Source organism: Bubalus kerabau, chromosome 6 (genome assembly GCF_029407905.1).
Source record: "Bubalus kerabau isolate K-KA32 ecotype Philippines breed swamp buffalo chromosome 6, PCC_UOA_SB_1v2, whole genome shotgun sequence".
Classification (NCBI taxonomy): Eukaryota; Metazoa; Chordata; class Mammalia; order Artiodactyla; family Bovidae; genus Bubalus; species Bubalus kerabau.
Genome location: NC_073629.1, coordinates 86,431,616 through 86,456,004, shown reverse-complemented (window position 1 = coordinate 86,456,004; position 24,389 = coordinate 86,431,616). Strand labels below are relative to the sequence as shown.

The following is a 24,389-nucleotide window of genomic DNA, read 5'->3' as shown; positions in this document are numbered from 1 at the left end:
AGATAGTCCAATATCCTATTCACTGTTAAAGTACAAAAGAGAGGAAGTTTCGTGAGTACCTGCCATAAGCCAAATGGAAAAAAACATATGTTTCTATCCCATTACCCACTGGGGGTACTCAGACGGGGGTGGGATACTAGATCAAAATAAAAAAAGAAAAGAAAAGAAAAAAAACCAAGTTATAAAGAACTTAATTTCCCAGTTACAGGTGACCCCTGAGCCTTATAAACGCCTCGACCTCCTTTCCCAATTACGGCCTCTCCTAAAACCTCCCTCTGGTAACCAACACCTTACCTGCCTTCTCAACTCTTCTTTCCAATTCTTCCAGTACACACAACAAACATCCCAGTGTTGGATATACATGTCACTGTCTCCCTCACCGCACATAGCAATTCCCTTATCCTCAACCTGGCTGTCACAGAACAACTATATCTCTCCTTCCCAACAAAAAAACCACACAACTCATTGGGCCAGTCTCTGACAATGTCCGACTCTCAGCCTCTTCAAACCTAACCTGTATCAACTACTCTTGTCCCAACTACACTGGTCTTACAAACTCCGCTCCCTCCTTCTGTTCCACTTGGGTTCTTTGGAACAGCACAAATAATTGCACCAATCCAGGAATCTTCATTCTCTGTGGAACCTATGCATATTCATGTCTCCCCCTTGACCCCCTTGGACCTTGCATCATGGTCTTCCTGACCCCAGGTCTAACATTCCTCAAAGAAGTAGAACAAATAGTCTACCCCCAAGGGGAACTTTCCCACAGAAAAAGACGAGCTGTCATAGCCCCTCCTGATTGGGACTGACATAGCAGCAGCCCTAGGCACTGGCATCGGGGGCATCTCAACCTCAGCCCATTTTTACTACAAACTGTCCCAAGAACTTAATGAGGATATAGAGCAAGCAGCAGAGTCCTTCGTTTCAGTCCAAAGACAAATTAACTCATTGGCTTCTGTGGCCCAACAAAATAGGTGAGCCCTGGACCTTCTCACCACAGAAAAGGGATGGACCTGCCTTTTTCTAGGGTAAGACTGCTGCTATTTTGTTAACGAAATAGGCATACTCCAGGGCAAAGTCAAAGAACTTAGAGACAGAATTGAACACTGCAAAAAAGAGTTAAAAAACCTTTACACTCCCCAAAACCTGTTCCAACAGGCCCTCCTTTGGTTACTCCCTTTCTTGGGACCATTGGTACTTATCATTTTATTCCTTTTATTTAGACCCTGTCTCTTCAATCTCTTTCAAAGGTTTCTCCAAGAACGGATTCGGGCCATCTCTTGAGACCAAGTCAAGACTGTTCTTTTGCTTGAAACCCTGATGGCGAGAATAAAAAATCAACACTATGGGACTTAGACTTCCTTCCTCCCAGACTACAAACCCCTGACTCTCATTTATCAGCACGAAGAAGCCCTGAACATTAACGGCGGCCACATCTCTTTCTCTTTTTATATATATTCCTTAAAGCCTGGAATGAAGGAAAGTTGCATGGCTCAAGGTAACCTGGAAGTAAAACTCCCCTCCAGGTCCTCCCCACCTTTCTAGGCAAAACAAAAAACTCTCTCACCCGAAGGAAAAATAGACATTAGGTTGATTACACCCAGCTCCAAGCTGGCCCAGCCTCTGGCCAATCTCCAGAACTCCTTGCCCAAGCTGTTTTAAGAGATAACTACTCCCAGCAACCTTGGAGAAGAACAGGTCCCCTTAAGGGGGCTTTCTACATACATGCCTGTATATACTTACTCTTTTCTTAGATGAGTGCAGCAGCTCGATAATCTGACTGCTGCCCCTTCTCACCTCATTAAAGGTAATCTGTTCCTGTAGAGTGCCAGTCTCATTCTTTTTCTGAACCTCACCTACTCTAACTCTGTACTTTACACCTGTCCCTCACCATCTCCCAGAGTTTGCCCAAGTTCATGTCCATTGAATTGGTGATGCCATCCAACCATCTCATCCTCTGTCGCCCTCTTCTCCTCCTGCCCTGACTCTTTCCCAGCACCAGGGTCTTTTCCAATGAATCAGTCGTTGGCATCAGGTGGCCAGAGTATTGGAGCTTCAGTTTCAGCATCAGTCCTTCCAAAGAGTGCTCAAGATTGATTAAATCTCCTAGATGAAATGACAAATCACTCACAAAGTAACTGATTTCCTAAGGCTCCACTGAAGATGACAAAGCTGGGGTTTGGATCCAGTTCCGTCTGAGTCCAGCTCCTGTGACCTGTCCTAGAGGCTCTGGATGTAGCTCCCTCATTTCCGAGCAGAGCCCCTGCCTTGGGGGGACACGCCCATTCTTCCAGCTTTCCTCCCCCTCCTTGCAACATCACGCCCTAGGAACAGCACAGAGGCGGTGGCTGAGTGGGGAGAGGGTCATGCTCATTCTGAACTTCAGGCTCAGCTTCGCATTCTCTGGAGGCCTGAAAGTAAATTTTTGCTAAAGTGAAGTGAAGAAAATAAACAATTCAGTCCTGGCCAACTGTTCTCCAAGGCACATCTGCTTTCCTAAAAGACAAAAATAGATGAGTTACCTCCTCAGATGGTATCTGTGCCCCAAAAGGATGGAAATCTTCCACCACATCTTGTAAAACCTGAGCAAAGTGAGGGCCTGCCTGGCCCTGGGCCTTTATGCACTGTTTATTTGATCACAACCACCTGGTGTAACCTAAGTCCAGGGAGCTCATTCCACAATCACACACTCCAGCGCCTTCAAGGATCAGACTGGTGAGGCACAGGACGAAGGTACAGAGTGTGGATGAAACAAACGAGGGGTTGGGTTGACCTAGAAATGTTGTCAAGTCAAAAGTCTTTCAAAAATCCATTAGCAAATGATAAGGACAAAAGCAGACAAAAAGCAAAATTTTGCATTTTTTTTTCAATTTTCAGAAGACGACTGATGAAAAGTATAAGCAAATGAATGTCAAAGTTTCTCAAGCAGGAGGCGCTTTTCCCTATGGCAGGTTTCCTGCCTTAATAACTGGGAATCTCACTGCCACAGGACCCCACCCCCACTGCCCATAGGATAGAAGTAAGACTCCACCTCATCCCACTGTGTTCACCTGCTCCAGGCTTCCCTCACCCCTTCCCCTTCATGATGTTTTCCTCCCTGACTTGGGCTACAGCACCCCACACAGGGCTCTACCACCATCTCTCTTGTGGATGTTTTCATAACTTACTTTCTCCCTAAGTAATGCATGTTTACTGGAAAAATGAAGAAAATGTATGAAAAATATAGAAGATGTCTGTAATTCTATAATCCAGACAAAACCCTTGTTAACATTTTGACATATGGCCTACCTGTCTTTGAAAAGATTCTGCTGTACACCCTCACTGGCACGACCCTCTGTAGTTAATTCTGGGTGCTGCTTTTTCATGTTTCCCCAAGTAATGAAATATTCTTGGAAAGCAGTAATGCAGCATGCTTCCATTGTGTCCTCTGCCTGAAACCACTTGTTGAGGAAATAAAATCAGAGAGTAGCTGCAAAAGTGTTTAATAAATCGAAATATGCTTCAGAATTATGTCATTTTTATATAATTCTGTTTCTGTGTTTCTCACCAGCACATGTCTAATCATTTCTGTTCCTCTCATTCTGATTTCTTTATCCATCACTAATGGAACAATGAAGGAATTGGTTCAAATGATACCAAATCAGTTGTATTGTAAATACCCAAGATTTTCCTACAAGAATTCAGATATTGTGACAAAATTGGACCCACAGAGTCAGGAAGCAGTGTTACAGTACTGGTTCTGTCAGGACCCAGCTCTGGGCTGTGAGTAAATCATTTTTCTCAGCAACATAAACAATTCTCACTTGTCAAACTTGTGAAGTAATCTTTCTCCTAACCACAGTATGTGGCTGGGAAAGGATACCAGTGAGACAGGAGACATAATTTATAAATCATGAAAAGTAGGGCTACTTTACTTCAAGTCTTCATCCTGGACTACGGGAAACATAGGCCTTCTCCTTGGTGCTTCCACTAGCTGGCCATCACTAACCAGGTCAGTTGCCTCACTAGGAATGAGAGAACTGGCCTAGGGCTTTGGAAAAAAGATCTTTCTAATCTTATCTCCTATGATCCAGTTATTTCTTTTTGAAAATGAGGATTCAGACTCATGTTTTTCAAGAAGTTGTTTGCTGTTTTGCTGGATCAAAGGGGAAAACCTTACATGAAGAAAATACAAGTTTGCAATGATAGTTGACTGTGCATACATCCTAATTCCACACCTGATCATCTTTCCAAGAGAAGGGAAGGAGCTTTCCACATCCCATTCCTTCAAGGAAGTTTTCTTTACCAAGTGCTGGATCAAGAATGAGGCAAAGCAACAGTGCCCGAAGATGGGAGTATGGTGTGAAAAACCTGACAGCTGTGTTGACTTTGTGACTCAGTGCATTTTTCAGGTTTCTATATTCTGCTGTGTTCAGCTAGCCCTCATTCTGTAATAGCTGAGAGTATCCCCCAAATGCTTGCTTTTTCTAGATTTGACTCTTAGGCAGAAAGACAGCTTGTGAGAACTCTTGATTGCAACAGTGGCTCCAAGTTCTACCCTCGCCCTGTACCCCCATCATTTGCAATGGGATTCATAGCTCTTTCCCCCAAATTCTGCTGTTCTCCCTTTCCTTTGAACTGGGGCTATAATCTGCATGGGCAGCAGAATGCAGTCGCAGTGATGGTCACTAGTTCCCAGCTAGGCCTTTTGGAGGCACTGCGTGCTTCTGTTCTCCCACCTGTGGTCATATTTTCCACAAGTACACCAGCTGGGCTAACCTGCTGGAAGGAAAAAACCTAGAAAAGAGCCCTGTTGTCCCAGCCAGGGTCATCTTAGATCAGCCTTCAGCCAGTTGACCTTCCAAACAGGCAAGGAAGCCCAGCTAAGATCAGTCGAGCTCCCAGGCTCAATTGTAGACTTGGGAGCAATAATACATATTATTTTAAGTAACTGAGTTCTTGACTTTATTATGTAGTAATATAATGATCAATATATATAAATATGAACTCAGTGAATCTTAAAATGGAAGTTACTTTAGGAAAATAAGTAACATTCTAATTGTGTTAGCAAGAGCACTAGATCAGAACTTAAATATAACCAACAAGGACCTACTGTATAGCACAGGGAACTATACTAAATATTTTGTAATAACCAGTAAGGGGAAAAAAAGTAGAAAAAAAGATATAAATGTATGTATAACAGAACCACTTTTCTGTACACTTGAAACTAATATTGTAAATCAACTATACATCAATAAAAATTTAAAAAGAAACCAGAATCTTGAGTCTTTGGCCCTTTTCTGCCAATTCCTTGGGCAGATGACCTTGGATGAGAAACAACTTTCTCTGAATCCTAATTTCCTTATATTGCAAGTTAGATACTGATCCCTTTATGTTTAACTGCTAATAATTGGGTTTTTGTAAGTAGTAAATCGGAGAAGGCAATGGCACCCCACTCCAGTACTCTTGCCTGGAAAATCCATGGACAGAGGAGCCTGGTAGGCTGCAGTCCATGAGGTCGTTAAGAGTCGGACACGAGTGAGCAACTTCACTTTCACTTTTCTCTTTCATGCATTGGAGAAGGAAATGGCAACCCACTCCAGTATTCTTGCCTGGAGAATCCCAGGGATGGCGGAGCCTGGTGGGCTGCCGTCTATGGGGTCACACAGAGTCGGACACGACTGAAGTGACTTAGCATTAGCAAAGTAGTAAATAAAACAATTTGCTTGCCAATGAAATCTATAATTAGAAGAGTGTGATACAACTTTGAATAAAAACAGCAATAACAACAAAACCAATGAGGCCAGAATAATTTCATACTTAAATAAAGCACCTGAAGCTTTGTACTATAATAGGAAATTGGAAGCTCTTGTAGACAGGAAGACTGAAAGGTTTTCCTACATCTCATGTCTGCTTTCATGTTGGAAAGTGACTTGTCAAAATGAGCAATGGTAGCATAGAATGAGAGTAAGAAAGACATAGAAGATCTAATTAGAATCAGTCTAGATACACGCAGGACAGAGTCCTACAGCAGGAAACCTGAGCTCTGCATCACATCTATGTGGGTTCAAATTCCAGTCCCTCCCTTACTGTGCCTTTGTGTCATGATCAGCAAAATTATACTGTTGCAGATAATCAATCTATATTTAATTTAATGATTAGAAAAACTACTCTGAATTTCAGAGTGTTAACTCACTAGCATTTAGTTATTTTTTAAAGAAGACACTGCTAGGAAGAGCACAGGCTTCAGTATTTGATAAACATGTTCAACACTGAGTTCTAGCTCTGCTTCTATGAGCTTTATTACTGTAGATACCACAGTTGGCCCTTCTAAGCTTCAGTTTCCTTCCTTAACCCCAATGTGGTGACAGGAATTTGAACCATGTAAGGTTACACTACAACACGTGGTCCATGAGAGTTGCATTGTTTTTCCCCCGCTACCTAATCACTGTCATATCCTCCAGGCTGAATGCTTGACACAAAATAGGTGCTTAGGAAACATTTATAGAATTAAGGATTTGGGAAATTATTTGAAACGATGTCAGCAACATACTTAACTCGTTATCTGGTACATATGGAGAATTTTGTTACTCATTTCACGTTGTTATGAGTTAAAACACCCTTTTTTAACAGGCAGGCTGGGAAACATGAGAGAAAGCATTTTCTCTGCATTCTCTTTTGTACATTTCAAGTTGTGCACCATGTAAATGTATTAACTAGATTTTTAAAGGGTTATTAGAATTTAAAAAGGCAAAGGGACCTCATCAGAAAACGGATAGAGTAGAACCTCATCTACTTAAGTCCATGGCACCCAGAGTCACTTGTGATGCCCATAATGATAAGGAAGCGGCCCCTTTACCGGAACCTCCTCCAACCTCTTTCTTAGAAAATAGCTTTATTTTTGTGAGTGGGCAGCCCTAAAAGGATCATGGAACTTAAAGCTCTATGAAGATGGTGAGGTTTTAACCTTCTTTGTGGGTAACAGGCAGAGGCTAAGCTTCTGTCTCTGGTGTTCTGGGGACAGAACAACTTGATGGTGAAATCTCCACCAGAGTCAAGGCAGGGCTTAGGAAGTAAGGGCATGAGTCCTCGTGATGCTCCACCCAGGGACTCCTAAGATGTAATTGCAGCAAGGGTGAGTCATGCTGGGCAGGGCAATCTAGAGACATTCCAACTAGAGCAAAGCCTCACAAGGAGAAGAGTAGGGAAGGGTAAAGAAAGAGACTCTGGGTTCCCGCACTCCTATTTTTTTCTACTCACCTATTGAAAAAGGCAGAAAGGATTCCCTTTTTTTAAACTGCCCATTCTCCAGAAAATGCTCTGGATTGAATGTGTCAGGGGTAGCCCACTCTGCAGGGTCCCTGTGCAGTACAGTCAGGTTGGTCGTGACCATGGTGCCCTGGAGAAGGCAGAAAAGACTCATGCAAGACATGACACACACAACACACGTGTGGAAAGGGGCAGCAGCCCCCCAGTCTCCTATATCAATGTTGACGGCACCCCAAATTCCCTCAAACTCCTCAAGCCAGTTACTTCAGAGCCCAACCCCTACGACTCAGCTCTTTGCCATGGGTCAGCTTAAAATTGTGGACTGGAATTGTGTGTTGGGAATTTGATCAGGGAAGTATGACTACTCTTAGTGCAGAATGCATCTCTGCACGGACCTTTCAGTGTTGATCTTGGGAGGGAACACATATGATTCAATGAACATGTATGCAACAGGTATGAACCATGTGACAGTGGGCAAGCAGTTCTGGACCAAAATCAACCCAGCTGCTCAGTGAAGTGGTAACTATGGCAGTTTATATAACAAAAATGTTTCATTCGTCTAAGTTTCTCCCTCCATTCTCTTCCCTCCATTATCTAGCACATTCCACAGAAGGTTTAATGATAGAATCAGGTCACCCAGTGGATGGAACCACTATCCTTTTTGGTACACAGCAAGAAACTCAGGAGTCCTCCTTAGTGCCTCCCTTTCCTCCTTTTTGCCTTCATCCAGTCCTTCAGGCAGGCTGGTCAATTTTACTTGAAATTTCTCTTGATTCTGTCACCTGCATTATGCCCACTGCCAGGTCCAAGGTACTACGTTGGTTGTCCACACATTCCTACAGTAGCTCTGACTACAACTCTATATCCTCTCTTCCCCTTCGATGTTCTCAACACAATGAAAGCAGAGTTAGCTCTGGACATGATTTAATCATGTTAGTCCTGTCCACCCACCATACCTGGCACTTGACAGACAGCCTTCAAGAGCTCCCATCACTCTCAGATTAAGGACACATCACCTGCCCTGTTGGAGCCACTGTCCTTCTACCTGCACTCCCACTACATCCAGCCTCTTTCAATTTCTCAATCTGTCATTTGTCCCCACTCCTTTCCATGCCATTTTGCATGGCAGCCTCTGGGTATCTTCATGCCAATGAGTACTTGCTGGAGTTACCAGTGTGTTTGTCCCTGCTGTGAGCCACAGCTCCCCCCGCCTTTCCAGGACACCCTCCAATACTAGCAGGTAGGTCTGGTCCAGCCTCTTACGAGGTCACTGCTTTTTTCTCCTGGGTCCTGGGGTGCACACCACCTTGTGTGTGCCCTCCAAGAGTGGCGCTTCTGTTACCCCCAGTCCTGTGGAATCCCAGCAATCAAACCCTGCTGGTCTTCAAAGCTAGGTTCTGTGGGGGCACTTCCTCCTGTTGTCAGGCCCCCAGGCTGGGGCACTTGACATGGGGCTCAGGGCTTCCACTTCTGTGGCAGAATTTCTGTGACGTAATTGGCTTCCTGTTTGCGCAACGCCCACCCAGTGAGTATGGGACTTGACTTTATCCTAATCGTGCCACTCCTGCCATCTTGCTGTGGCTTCTTCATCTTTGGATGTAGGTTATCTTTTCTGGTAGGTTTCTTTTTTTCTTTTTTTTTTTTTGGTCAGTGGTTGTTCAGAAGATATCTGTGGTTTTTGTGTTTGCATAAGAATGTTAAGTTCAAGTCCTTCTACTCCACCATTGTGAGCTAATCAACCAGGACCTAGCTTTCTGTGACTTAAGTTTTACCCAATTTGAGGAGCATTCTCATCGTGTATCCTTCAGCAAGTACCTGCCTTTCCTCAGCACCCAATGCCCTATCTTCTTTTCCTCTGCATTTAGTCTAGTATCACTTGCTCCTAGAGGGTTGCTTGCAGAGGCCTGGAAGCCAGTGCTTCAGAACTCCTCCGCTTGGGGCTGAGAGAAGCGTGGGGAAGCACTGCGCATGCCACCCCTCACGGTGATTATTCGAGCTGCTATTAAAACTCAGTTTTACTTGGCTTCCTGGGCCTGCAGAATGCTACATCAGAAAAGAAAACTTGTTATGACCAGTCTATTGACTTAGAATGGTTATTGGGAACTAAATTAATTGGTACGAATATACAAAGACAACCTGTGAAGTCATTTAGACTTCAGATTTCACCCACAAAATGGTCAATCAGCAAAAGAAGAGTAAACGCAATCATTGCAGGAATAGCTGCTTTTCCCAGCTCTGCAGGATGGGGACAAAGGGGAATGCAATGGGGAAGTTCCTACTGTTCTGCCTTGATATCAGCCCCAGGCTCCACACACAGAGGAACTCAGACAAACTGCAATGGATCCACAGAGATGGACCAAGGAGTGAGAAAGGAAAGAACTGTGAATGTGCAGTGTGCAGAGAGGGCACTCGGGGGCACAGGAGAGCTGTCTGCTGAGGTCCTAAGAGTGGTGGGCAGAATGAGAACAGAATTGCCTTTGTGAGGACAGGGCCCCACAGAGAATAATTGCAGGGAGGCTTTTTTAAAGGCAAAGTAAAGTAACCCTTGAGGAGAGAACTTGGTGTAGAACAGAAAAAGATGAGCCTGGGAATCAGAAAATCTGTTTCTGGAACCCAACTGTGGTCATTTTGTAGTTGAGAAGTCTTTAAAAGACTAGTAACTCTCTCAGCTTGAAGTTCAAATTTGTAAAATGAGGATAACAAAATTATTCTGAGGACCAATACAGATATTCTGAGAGAACCTGAGCAGCCAATGGCACATGGTATATGTGGGTTCGTTGCTCGGTCGTGTCCGACTCTTTGCAACCCCCATGGACTGTAGCCCGCCAGGCTACTCTCTCCATGGGATTCTCCTGGCAAGAACACTGGAGTGGGCTGTCATTCCCTTCTCCAGGGGATCTTCCCGACCCGGGGATCAAATGTGGGTCTCCTGCATTGCAGGCAGATTCTTTACAGTCTGAGCCACCAGGGAAAACCAATGCCACATAATTACTGCTTAAAAAGCACACGTTCCTTTCTCTCCTTTTCTGATATTTAGTACTACACGCACTTGGATTGTTTCCCCTTGAGATGCAGTCCCATCAAGAGGGTGTATGTACATCAGAGCTGGAAAAATACATTTGGGGATATTATGTTAGAAACATCACTTTAATGTGATTTTGGTTCAAATGGTTTCAAATATTTATTCATATTTCAATATTCTAAACCATCAGGATTGTGAAGCAGAATTTTCCAACATACATGTGGCAGGTCCATATCCTGTGAGAAGCTCTCCCAAGGCAAAGAAAAGGACCTCACGGCAAAGTCTGACTGAGAATTGCTGCCTGCTGTCTCCCCACAGGAATTAACAATGCACATCACATATTAAGACACTGAGATATCTCAAATCTAAAACAGCAAATCTTTGCCTAAACATGTTTGACCTAGGAATCCCCTTACTTTCCCACAACACCTATTAACGGTTTTTTGAACTAATGTTCTAAAAACCCCACAGGAAAAAAAAATTCTACTATTACATCAGCAATAATATTAATATATCTCTCTCCCTATTTAAGTGCTTCCCTAAGACAAGAAAACACATCACAGTTCCCATTGAGACTCCAACCATTTACATATATGAACTTGGAGACCTGAGGCTATGAGAGAGGCCCTAATTACCTTGGGCAGGTGGTATCCAGCTAGGGTGGTGTCCACTGCCACCTCCCGGGGCACGTTCAGAGGGATGATGTTTCCCATTCTCAGCACCTCGTGGATGACAGCGTTGGTGTAGGGCATGGACTCTGCGCGGCCATGCTTGGTTTCTGAGATCGGCCAAGCACCTTATCAATCTCAGCTTGGACTTTTTCTGGAAAATAAGAGGAGGTTGTATTATTCTAGTATTCCATAATTTTTCTTAAGCCTGGTTAAGCTAAGGAATGGAATAACCAGGATCAAAATGGCTATTTTAGGTTCTCCAGACTAGCTCTTTAGGGAGGTTATGTGAGTAGGAAGTAGGCCCTGGTGTGAGACAAATCTGGTGGCAAATTCTTGCTAGACAACATTCCTGCTGTGAGTTTCTGAAGCTCTTTGAGCCTCAGATTACTCTTCTTAATAGTGAGGATAAATCAAATAGCACCCTTTAGGAATACTGAGATTTACATGAACTAATTTAGGGAAGTATTCTGACCTGACCCAGGCCTACCCCCTGATGTGCTCACCTTGGATTTCAGGATACAAGGCCATGTAGAGCAGTCCCCACTGCAAGGTGGTTGAAGTTGTCTCTGTTCCAGCAAAGAAGAGGTCCAGGGTATTGTAGATAAGGTTTTCTTCATGGAAACATGAAGCAGCATTGCCCTTATGCTAGAAAGCACAGTGATTATTGGTTTATTGAGACGGTTCTTAGTTGCCACAACACAGAGGGGTTCATCCTAGACAGAACATGGGAGGAGAGACCACTCCCTCCCCAGGAGAAATGGCTTTCCCTTTGGTCATCTCAGGAGGCAGAGACTTATTACTCCAGTATAATTAGCATCCTCCTGCCCCAAGTGCTAGAATCTTCTGTTAGCTCTGGTGGATGAAAATTGAGACAATAAATTTATTTTACTTCTATAACTTGGGAGAATCTATTATTACATTTGAAAAACAGTCTTGAGTTCCAATATTAGCCACATCATTCACTATCTGTACAACTTGGCCAGGTTACTAAACCTCAAACTTATCAGCCTGTCTATGTTTCACTTTCCTGATTCATAAAATAGAAATAATAACACTCACCCCTTAAAGTTATATTGTAGATTATGTGAGTAGAAAGGGCACATAACAAATTTTCAACAACTGTTTGTATTGATACCAGAAAGAATAAAATGCATTTCTCTGAAGTACAATTCTCACATCGCCCCAGTTAAACTTCTCTGATTCAAACAGTCATTCCTCATGGCACCCCAGCGTCTTCACCACCGTCCTCCAAGAGCTTCAGTGTGTCCATGTGACTCTGTGTGTGATCCCACACCTGCACACCTCATAGCAAGTAAAGTCTCTTTCTCTCAGGAAGAATCAGTGCCTCTATCTACGTTGTAAGAGTAAGGTGAACTAAGAGAGGAGATGGGAAAAAAATGCACCATTCTTTTAACTCCAGGAGAAGGAATGAACAATCTAATGAGAAAAAAATTATAACACTGATGCAGTGATGAGTATTAACCAGGGGGTTCACTATGTTAAATGATATATATACAAACTAGCCTTTTTTTTGCTTCTCCTATATAATATTGGAAAGTGGATGAGATGAGGATGTGGGAAGAGGCACATGTCCCTCCACTTCAGGCTTAACTCTGGCCTCTGCCTCAGCTTCACTTGTGTTCTGTACTAGGGAGCTAAAGAAAGGGGCGAGAGACTGGGCATTGGCCCAAGCAATAGTGTAACAATGGTTCTTCATCCTTTTGTGCACAGGCACTTCAGACTCAGCTAGAAGACAGAGACTGAACAATGAAAAGGCAGTTGTTTGGGCTTTTCAAAGACCTCAAGTCAATTACTCTTACACTAATATTTTTATTTCTAATTGTATCATCAATTCTGAGCTAATGATATTTCTAATCTCTATATCCTTCCCCTGTGGTGGGCTGAAAAATGAGCCATAAAAATTGTCCATTTTTGTGGGGAGATTATCCTGGATTATCCCAGTGTTTCAATTATAATCACAAGAGTCTCTATAAGAGGAGGCAAGAAGAACATAAAGAGACCACATGAGGATGGTGGCAGAGAAGAAGATATATCAATGGTTTGGAAGAAGGAGGAAGGGGCCCTGAGTCATGGAGCACAAGCAGCCTCGAGACGCTGGAGAAGTCAGTCAATAGATTCTGCCCTAGAGCCACTGAAGGAGCCAGCCCTGCCAACACCTTGCCTTGATAAATGTGGGTCTATTTAAGCCCCTAAGTTTGATTTGTCACAGCAGCATAAGAAAGCAGAATCCTTTCACTTGTTCTTTAAGAACACTACTCAGGAAAACACTTAGGTTCTCTCACCTTTTCTATTTCCTGGAGATAAGCATCAATGAAGTCTCTTGCTTCTGCAGGATTCCAGTCTCTCATGTGGTTTTCAATCACACCAGCAATAAACATTTTCAGTTTCATCCATATCCTAAGGAGTGCGTGCTGGGGACCCGGAAGGAAACTCATTATCCTTGGAAAGATATTGTAGAGCTGACGGAGAAAACAAAACAGTCATGAAGACAAGGGGGTGCCAGTTTTCCACTCTTGAAGACTAAGAAACTATTGTATCTTTATATATATTTTCTTTGCTTACACTTAACCCTTTGAGTTACCCTTGGTTCATCTTCTCTGTCTCAATCCTCTTTTCTCTTGGCAAAGTATTTTAGCACTTCTTCCAAAATATAACCAATTTCAGACCACTTCTCACTACTCAATGTATTTGTCATTCTAGTACAAAGCACCAACATTTCTCACCTGGATGCTGTAAAGCCTCCACCATTTCCCTTGATTCTCTCCTTAACCCCCTTCCCAGTTGATTTTCCACTGAGGTGCCAGAGGGACCCTTTAACAGTTTAATAAATCATTTCATCATAAGCATCAACGAAGTCTCTTGCTTTAGCAGGATTCCAGTCTCTCTTGTGGTTTTCAATCACACCAGCAATAAACATTTTCAGTTTCTCCCATTTACTAAAGAGTGTATGCTGGGGACCCGGAAGGAAATTCATTATCCTTGGAAAGACACTGGAGAGCATAATCATTTCACTGCTTATCCCTCAATACTTCACTGACTTTCCATGACATTTCGACAAATTCTACGTTCTTCTGATCTGGACTCCACGTGAGCTGGCCTCTCACCCTCCTGTCCTCTCTTCTGCTATCACTTGCTGTCATCTTACTCTCTCTTAGTCTTTCTAGTGCAGCCCCTTTGGTCTCTGTGACAACCTGAAGGATGATAATGTTTAGTACTTTGCGTTGGCTATTCATACAATCAGATTGGTCTTCCTCTGAAATCTGTACAACACTAGCCCTGTACTTCATTCATGTCCACATAAGTGTCACTTACTTGGACCTGTCTTTCCTGGTATCCTCTAATCAGCAGCACCCTTGGGACCCTTCTCCTATTCCCTTATATTGTTTTACTATTTGTTCATGGCAATTGTCTCTAGTGTGTGTGTGTGTGTATGTGTATCTTTGAGTGTGCATAAAACAAGAATATTCATTGCAGCTTTATTCATAATATCCCTCAAATTAGAAATCCCTCTAATTAGAAATGTGTTTATCAATCAATCCCCCAAGCCATTATTCAAGAGAATAACAATCAGTGTCACATTCATGAAGTGGAAAACTATGCAGAGTAAAATAAGAGGAACTAACAAATGAATCAAAACAACGTACTGAGGGAGAGTCAGGCACAGAAACACACATCTGAGGATCACGGAGGTGTGGAGCTAGGGAGGAACGTGGAGAGGAGAGACTCAAAAGTGATGGCGATACTGTTTTTTAAGGAAAAAAACGTAAGTGCATACGTGTCTGTCATAACAAATTCTGTACTTTAAATGACCGTAAGAAATGTTTTTTATTGATAGTAAATATTTAATGTGTGTGTGTTAGTAGCTCAGTTGTGTCTGACTCTTTGCAACCCCTGGACTGTAGGTCCTCAGGTTCCTCTGTGCATGAATTCTCCAGGCAAGAATACTGGAGTGGGTTGCCATTCCCTTCTCCAGGGGATCTTCCCAACCCAGGGATGGAACCTAGGTCTTGCACATTGCCGGTAGAATTTTTACCATCTGAGCCACCAGGGACAAAAACACTAAAGTCAACAGATTTATTTTAAACAAGTTTGTGGTGAAGTCAATTTCAAAGGTTGCATTTTAGCCTAAAACAAAAGGAAGACCATCTCATCTGTATCTGACATTAGCCCACTGTCTTTATCCAAGAGACGAAGTGAGAAGGGGCTCACCTGGCAGCACGTTGATGACCTCAGATGCATCACCTCATCGAACAGCCTCAGTAGCTCCTGGAACTGATCATCCTGGTAGTCAAACCGCTCCCCAAAGGTGATGGAGCAAATAATATTGGAAATGGCATTGTTGATTGTGAAGTGAGGGTCAAAAGGCTGTCCTGGAGGCAGGAGAAGAGATAGAGCCTTCAGATTGGTCTTCTATTTTCCAGAGAACCTACTCTCTGTGACATACGGCACACTGACTACAGAACCACATCCTAGACTGTGTCCACAGCCCCTGCACAGGGTCTGACTCGGTACTTAGTCAATGTCTGGGAAATCGAAGTGATGACCAGGATTTAAAACCAATAGTAAGTTTTAATACCCCTCTTCTTCTTCTTAATTCTTGACCCCCACGAGGGCAGGTCATGGTTAGCTGTTCACTGTCATTCCCTCAGTGCCCCACAGTGCTGGGCACAGGACAGGCACATGAACTCTAACTGAGCATCTGACTAGTGAATGAGTAGACCACAGTCACCGCACCTGTCCTGGGACCTGATTACCGTTCTCCTCTCCTATTTCCTGGATGAGGTAGGCAGCCTCTTCCTGAATGCGTTCCTCTAAGCTCTTCTTTCCTAAACCAAAGTTCCTCAGAGTTGTCAGAGCAAATCTTCTTTGTTCTTTCCACACATGGCCATTGGACACGATCAATCCTGGGAAAAGAAAGCTAACATTAAAAAAAGCCAACAAGACCCATTAAGGATAATGTACCAGATGGAGGAAACGAGGCTTTAAGGTGCTTGAAAACTATTCAGAGAAATAATTCCAAAGCAATGATCCCTTGAATTTACTGATTGCTTGTCATGATGGACATGCTAGCATTTTTAATGCATTGTGTAATTTAATGTTCACAGAAACTCTCTGAGGTAGGTACAATCGTTAGGCCAAACCAACAGCCTAACTTTGACGATGAGAAAAATGAGACATGGGAGATAAAAGGAAATGCTGCTAGGTCACAGAGTGAGTAAGCAGCTGAACAGGCATTCAAATTCAAGTCTGCTTGACTCCAAAGCCTGTCGTTTGATTACTTGTCTCATAAGAATATTTAATTACTGGGACTGAAGCGACTTAGCAGCAGCAGCAGCAGTTACACTACATAGCAAGTATGAACTTATGGATTAGAAGGAGTCAATACCCATAAATAGAAAAAATCTTAAATATCTTAAAAAGATAAGAATCACCCTAGATAACAAACTGTGGACACTGTGCAGAAAGAACACCACAGGCAAAGGAAAACAATCTGTATGGTGTGTGCAGTTGAATTTCAGTGATTTTATAACACAGGAGAGGCCACCATCCTACCATTTCTTCATTCCAGAGCACTCTTCAACTCCTTCTAACGTCTCCTTTCACTTCCATCACCTTAGTGAAATGGCCCTCCCTGCTGTTCAATTCAGGATCCTTTTCAACCCCATCCTAATGAGTCAGCAGCATGAGATCCCTTCTTTCTGAAACATTCTCTGCCAGTGGAGCCCAGGACACCACACTCTCCATAATTTTCTGGTAATTCTATGACTTCAGAGAAATTATCATACCTTAGGTTAACTATCTTCTACTAGGTCTGAAGCCTCTCTTTACCCTATCCTCCATTTCTAGGAAATCTCAATTTCTAAAATTTCAAATCACATCTACTGACAGTAAACACCTATTTTCTGCCTCTCAGCTCTAGACACAGGTACAATTCTCTGCTTGACTCTCTTGGCTTCACATTCAGCATATTCATGACTGAATTCATGATTCGCTCTATACAACTCCCTACCCAGGCCAGCCAACACTTTGTCCTCCTCCACATCTCTCTTCTTTCCTTTACCTACCCACTTGGGTGTGTACCTCAGCACCTCATTCTCCCTCTGTCTAGGTCATCATGTCCTATTGGAGTTGCCTCCTGAGTAGCTTAAATCCATGTATCTTCACAGTCACTCTCCTGCTCTAACCTACTGGACTGACATTTCTTGCTATTCCCCTCTTCTAGGCCACCAACTGTTCTAATCTAAAAGGTTATAATAGTCTCTTGCTTCCTTTATTCCATTCTTGACACTGCAGCTTAGAGAAGTCTTTAAAATGTACCATATAAATATGATGGCTCCTTTCTCTACTTAAACCATTCAGAACCTCCACTGTTATTAGGATAAAAAGCAACATCCTTAAAAAGAACTTGCATGAACTATTTCTGGCCAAACTCAGCAGCTTCATCTTCATTTCATTATCTCCATTTAATCCCTGTGCTTCCCGCACTGGCCACCTTTCAATTCCTCAGTTCACTGTCTGTCTTCCCATCTTGGAAACTTTTACATTTTATTCCCTCTGCTGCATTGCTTCATCACTTTATTAAATGTCATTTACTTATATAAGTTTTTCCTGAGTCTCAGGACTAGATTAGATACCTGTAATAAGTGAACCCTGCTCTTATCTTCATAACACTGAGGCCTTAAATTATTAGTGTAATTGATACTGTTTTTCTTAATAGTATGTAAGTTATAGAACAATCAAGGATTTTGTATGTTCTCACTGTTCTGTCATTGGTGCCTAGCACTAGGTACACCTGGCTTTCATGGAGTGAATGGATGTAGAGTTAATAGATTAAATGTTTCAAAGAGAAACTGGGAAACATCTGAAAAAACATGGCTTCTCCCAAATCCCTGACATTAGGGCTGACCCTGCCAGGTTCCCTGAGGGGGTACCTTCAAAAAAATGTGGGGACTCAGCTTCCTAGAGGGGCAGGAATATGATAAGCCTGGTCCTTGGGATTATTGGAGACCCTTTCATGGACCATAGGAATATCAAACATACATTGTTCAAGAAACTTACCTTTATTGTTAAAGATATGTTTTTCAATAGGGATCAAGGGGCAGTTGGCAAAGTTTTGGTCTTGGTGGACAAGGGCTTCTTTGATTAAGGGCAATCCAGTTATAAGAATGGAACGAAATGTACCAAAATCGACGCTAAAAACATTTCCATATTTCTTCACGAACTGAAAAATAGAAGAGCCACAGTTGAATATGCATATGTCTCTGAATCCTGGAATGGAGGGTGTGTGGAGCTGGCAGGAGGCTTGTATTGAGGGGAGTCTCTGTGTTTGTCTGTGTACCTTGAGCTGTTGGAAATATGTCTACCTGTTTCCATGTTTTTTTGCTCTTATCTAGACTACACTATAGGACATAGACATTCATTATACACACTCATTTATATGTTCAATATACTTGAATTGGGTGAGCACATGTGTCCTGAGAATAAGGCATAAAGATAAAATAAACAAGGTCTCTAACCTCAAGCGTCTTTGAGTCTAATGAAAAGAGAGAATTCAGCCCATGTGACTCACCAGAGAAGGCAGAGATATGTTTAGTGAATTCTGGGGTAGGGAACAGGGACTTCCTAGCAAATCAAATCTACTCAACTAGGAGAGAATGTCCCCTTACTCAGCAGGCTGTAGGTGACAGAAGTTTCATTAGAGGAATTATGGAGAGCAGTACACTAGCTGTGGAGACATGTGGAAATCTTAACTCTGTGGTTGACTAGCTGTGAGCACTCAGGAAAGCTACTTCATTTTTTTATGAGCCTCACCTTCCCAGATATAAAAGGTTGAAAACTGTTCTTCCCTCAAAGTTTATGTCAGGGGGAATTCCCTGGTGGTTCAGTGGTCAGGACATCAGGACTCAGGCCTTCACTGCTGAGGACCCAGGTTCAATGCCTGGACGGGGAACAAAAGTCCCACAAGCAGCACTGTGTGTTCCCTTCCCTCCAAAGAAGCTTCTGTGAGGAAGAATGAGAACAGCAATGTGAAAGTCACTTTGTTCTCGGGTCCCTGGCAGACGGCCACGGGAGCCTCTGCGGAATGAATGGACTCTGTGTGCAAAGGGATGTGGAAGCCCTTGTTCAAAGGGACAGATAGGACTATCTTCTGTCTCAGTTTCCAAATGAATAAAATGAGGGCTATTACAAATTCCCATCTTTAAGATTCTGGTGATAGCAACCATAACACAATAAGAAAATTATTTTTATTGATATATTTGGGGGTGTATTTTAGCAAAAAGATTCTAATAAGGTATTGACAAAGAAATGGAGGGGCAGTGGCTAGAGAGTGGATGAATGAAGTCCATGAGGCAATCAGGTCAGATAAGTGATGCCACATTTATAATCAACAATTGGTTTTTCCTTGAGTTGGTTACCATACATTTTTGAAGAAAAGGGGAGGAGGGTAGATATAGAAGTAAGCATTGGTTATGTGCTAGTTTACCCTGGGGTAAACTGATATTCACAAACTTGTTTGGTTCCTATAACAACCCTATAATGTATTCCTAGTTTTCAGAAAATGAGGCACAGAGATTTAGTGCCTAGTCAGTGGGCATAAAGTAGAGCTCTAACTCGCTCTGTATGTCTCATCCTTAAATGAAAGCATGGAGAAAGCATATTCTCTCTCTTTTCTGCTGAGTGATGGAACTCCCTAAGGATTAACTGGCCACATTACTTTCCAATTAACTTCCAATGGGATGTGAGTAGTAGTGGTGATGTGTGCATCTTCTGGGTCATGTCCTTAAAGGAAAGCTGCTTCTCACCACCTCCCACTTTCCCCTTTTCATGGTACAGAAATCACACATGTTGAGGGTTGTGGGACCAGAGCAGCAAGATAGAAGCACTGAGTATTTGGATAACCTTGTGGAGCAAAGCAGCCTTGCTATCTTGGTCTTCCTGCCTACATCTCAGCTTATTTGTTTAGAGAAATAAATTTCAATATTCTCACACCACTGTATTTTGGGATCTTTTTGTTACAAGCAGCCTAATTTATATCCTCATAATACATTTATCCTCATTATCTATCACTTCTCATCCTTAGTCCAGTTAGATTTTTTTCGTTATTCACATTTATGTTTCTATAATAAGCCATATAGTTATGGTAGAGAATGTTTCAGAAATGGGGGAAATAAGGAAGGTTCCGCTTATGTCAAACAAATCAACCACTTTCTTCACTGACTTCTCACTTTGTTTTAGCTCATGTTACCTCCCAATTTAAAAATTTACTGTCCACTTTACTCCATATAGCCACTTGCCTCACAGTTCTTTCAAGTTCAAGCAAATTCATTTCAACATTCTACAGAGATTATCCCCATGGCTTCTAATTCACAGTGAACCCACCTAATAACACCTCATTTGGTTACCATAAATTTATACCACATACTTCATCATATACTCTCTTGTACTATGCCTGTCATATGATAAGCACCTCATAAATATCTATTGGATAAATGAAACCCTGAATAAATCAATTATCTACTATCTCAAGAAGTGTCAGGCAACATAAGTAGAGACTAGGGGTAGGAATCAAGTCTTGTTTTGCCATTATCAATTTTGAATAACTTACACAAATCACTTGACAGTTTTCAGTCAGTTTTCTCAGCCCAAAATGGAAACAACACTAGACGATGTAACAAGCTATATATGCATAGCCTGTAAGCTTCACAGGAAGCACTTAAAGCAGAATGCAAAGAGATGTACTCAAAAACACTACAGATACATTAAAATGGGGTTCTTACAAAATATTTAAGTGATTCACAGAAAGCCCAGAAATGAGAAATAGAGAAATAGAAAACAAAGTGAAAAATAGAAAATAAATAATAAAATGTCAGACTTAACTGTTCACACATCAGAAATTGTGCTAAATATAAAGGATCTAAGTTCACCAATAAAAGAGAGATTGGCAGAATGAAAAAAATGACCCACCTATATGTTATATATAAGAACTCATTTCAAATATAATCATATAAGTAGCTTAAAAATGAAAGACTGGAGAAGCATATGCTATGCAAATACTAATCAAAAGAGAGGCACTTAGCTATACTGTATCAGGTAAAGTTCAGGCAAAGGAAATCATCAGGGATAAACGGGCAGTTATGTAATAATTAAGAGCCAGTTCACCAAGATGACACAGCAATTTTAATGTGCATGTGCCAAATAAAAGAGATGTCAGATACATAAAGTAACATGACCCAAACTGACCAGACTGACCAGACTTGAATGTCCAAGTATAGTTGGAGACCTCAGTAAGCCACTCCTAGTAATTGACAGAATTAGTAGATACGAAGTCAACAGGAGACAGAAACACTAAACGATACACTCATTTCTTAAGGTCTGACACAGTACAGAATACTCCAAACAACAAGAGCAGAAGACATATTTTTCAAGTATCTGTCATGGGTCATAAAACCAACCTTTACATATTTGTTCAAAGTTGAAATCATACAATATATATCCTCCGACTCTAAATGGACTCCAACTATAAATCACTAACAGAAAGAAAACAGGAAAAGCTTCCAATACTTGGAAATTAAACAACACAGTTCTCAAAGAAAGGTACAGGTTTAGCATCTTAGCTTTAAAACTCTATATACTAATCCTGTCACTTAGTGCTACCAATTGGGTGTTTCTCGCAGAAAGTGATGAAGCCATCTTCATCTGAACTTGGGTTTGTAATACAGGCTTGTGTTGAAAGTGCTCCAGGCATTCTTAGGTAACTTGAACTATTCTGAGCACCAACATTAAGCTATATTAACATTGAACATTCCTTTTATTTAATCATCACAACCACTTACCACAGAGCTGTCTGTCAGGAAGGTACCTGTGCTGAGAGGCAGGGAAGCAGCTGATGATTCTTGAGATAGTGTTGAGTGATGAAAGGAATTTTATGGAAGACAGGGTGGCCACAGTTAGGGAGCCCTGAGGGGAGATGACTATAAAGTGGAAAGAGGCTACAAGAAGGGATCCATGTGGCTCCCTAAGGAATAAGAACTCTGGGAAGCAGCAGGAAGCACTAAGAAAATCTAGCCAGAGGAATGGTGTTTTAAAATGAGTACGTTATTGAGAGTGGATTGTAGAAGGAGGAGCCTGAAGATGAGGGGCTCTAACCTTGTGAGGATGGGAGCAATGTGGTTGACAAGTGGTGAGGATTTAGGTGGCTCAGACCGTAAAGAATCTGCTTTCAATGCAGAAGCCCTGGATTTCCTAGGTTGGGAAAATCCCATGGAGGAGGGACTGGCAACCCACTCCAGTATACTTGCCTGGAGAATTCCACGGCCAGAGGCGCCTGGAGGGCTACAGTCAGTGGGGTCACAAAGAGTCAGACATGACTGAGTGTCTAATACTTTCACTTCTTTTCTTCATAATCATTTTACACCAGGGAAACAGAACCTCCCAGGGAAAGTATAGCTTCCACTCTCTCTTTCCCCACCAAGGATAATAATGTTAAAAGGACAAAGTGGGAGATTTCCCTGGGGGCGCAGTGGATGAGAATGTGCCTGTCAATGCAGGGGACATGGGTTCTATCTCTGGTCTGGGAAAATTCCATATTCCACAAGCAACTAAGCATGAGCACCTCAACTACTGGGCCCATGATTTAGAGCCAGCAAAATGCAACCACTGAAGCCCCTGTGCCTAAAGCCTATTCTCCACAACAAGAGAAGTCACCACAATGAGAAGCCCACACACTGCCACCAACAGCAGTCCCCACTTGGAGCAACTAGAGAAGGCCCTAGCAAAAGCCAAAAATAAACCAATTAATGTAAAAAAAAAAAAAAAAGACAATGTGATCATACTATAAAAAGAATGTCCTGGTAATATGTAACAGAGAAGAGAGAAAGTTGCTCAGTCCTGTCTGACTCTTTGCGACCCCATGGACTATACAGTCCCTGGAATTCTCCAGACCAGAATACTGGAGTGGGTAGCCTTTCCCTTCTCCAGGGGATCTTCCCAACCCAGGGATTGAACCCAGGTCTCCTGCATTGCAGGCGGATTCTTTACCAATTGAGCTATCAGGGAAGCTCAATGTGTAATAAGACGCAACTAAATGACTTAAAACCGTATTGTGTCTGTCACCCTCAAGGCTCCAATAAAAGAAACGGAAGAGACAAAGGGCCACCTGGTCAGTCAAAAACATTTACTAAGCATGCAGAGTGGGTTCTGAACCATACTGTATCCAAGGATCCCTGACAGAAGAGAGAATATGCGGATGACTAAGCTCCTGGCAGCATGTGAAGGCTTCAGATGAGTGCTTGTCGTTACTGAATCCCTAATTGGTGTCGGACACTTAGCAGCCCCATGGACTATAGCCCACCAGGCTCCTCTGTCCTTGGGGGTGTCTCAGGCAAGAATATTGCAGTGGGTTGCCATTCCTCCTCCAGGGGATCTTCCAGACCCAGGGATCAAACAGGCATCTCCTGCTTGGCAGGCCGATTCTTACCACTGAGGCACCTGAAAAGCTACAGTTCAATAGTTAAACTTTTTCCCACAGCTAGATGGACTGAGAGGCACTTTTTGTTTTGTACAATAAACCTGCACCACCGCCACCAAAGTATATCTTTTCTAGCACACTCAACAGTGAACAGTTAACAATATTTCACACATAGAAAGCCCGGTGAATCATGACACTTGTTACAGTCAAGAGAGAGGTTCAAAGTGGGTGTACCAGGGTGCCTGCTTTAGCCTCAGAAAAGTGAAATTGTGAGTTGCTCCGTAGTGTCCAATTCCTTGCGACCCCATGGACTATAGCCCACCAGGCTCCCTGTTCATGGGCTTTTCCAGACAAGAATACTGGAGTGGGTTGCCATTTCCTTCTCCAGGGGATTTTCCACACCCAGGGATCAAACCTGGGGCTCCTGCACTGCAGGCAGATTCTTTACCGCCTGAGCCACCGGGGAAGCCTCCAGAGCGTGCCCCCTCCCAGGCCTCCCGTCCTCGGTACCCGGATTGGCCCCTGTCCCGCAGGTCAGGGTCAGGACACGCGCGGGCACCTTCGATCGCTCCTACCCGCTGAAGCGACAGGTGCGCCTTGTCGAAGTCCAGTTGGAAGAAGTTGCCTACGAAGGGCAGGGGCGGGGGCCCTGGAGGGCAGTTCTTTGGTCGCCGCCTTTTGAGAAAATCATCTAAGAAAAGAAAGACAACGGCCCCCAGCAGGACAGTGCCAGGACGGAGCGCGGCCCAGAGGGCAGCCGCCAGGGAGCCCAACGCATCCAACATGGCTACGCTGCCTGGTCCCCCCCTTCCGCGGTCCGAGTCTGCGGAGGTCCCTGCGGGGCTCTGCCTTCCAGCTGCCAGCACCGCCCTCCTTCCCCAGCGAGCCTGCTTCCCAGGCCCCGCCTCCCCGTCCCTCTGTGCACCCGGTCTTTTCCTTACTCTTTGAGGCTTTCCTG

General features: G+C 43.0%; 1 protein-coding gene across 1 annotated transcript; it reads right to left on the bottom strand.

The window, feature by feature from the left end:
• Nucleotides 1-2,149: 2,149 nt before the first annotated feature.
• Nucleotides 2,150-24,234, bottom strand: LOC129656218 (cytochrome P450 2J2-like). The gene is given in 10 exon segments (XM_055586940.1): nt 2,150-2,496; nt 7,240-7,378; nt 10,906-11,030; nt 11,033-11,092; nt 11,445-11,586; nt 13,245-13,421; nt 15,172-15,332; nt 15,717-15,866; nt 18,022-18,184; nt 24,007-24,234. Coding segments are annotated over 10 exon segments (1,395 nt in total). The 5' UTR covers nt 24,217-24,234; the 3' UTR covers nt 2,150-2,428.
• Nucleotides 24,235-24,389: the final 155 nt, after the last annotated feature.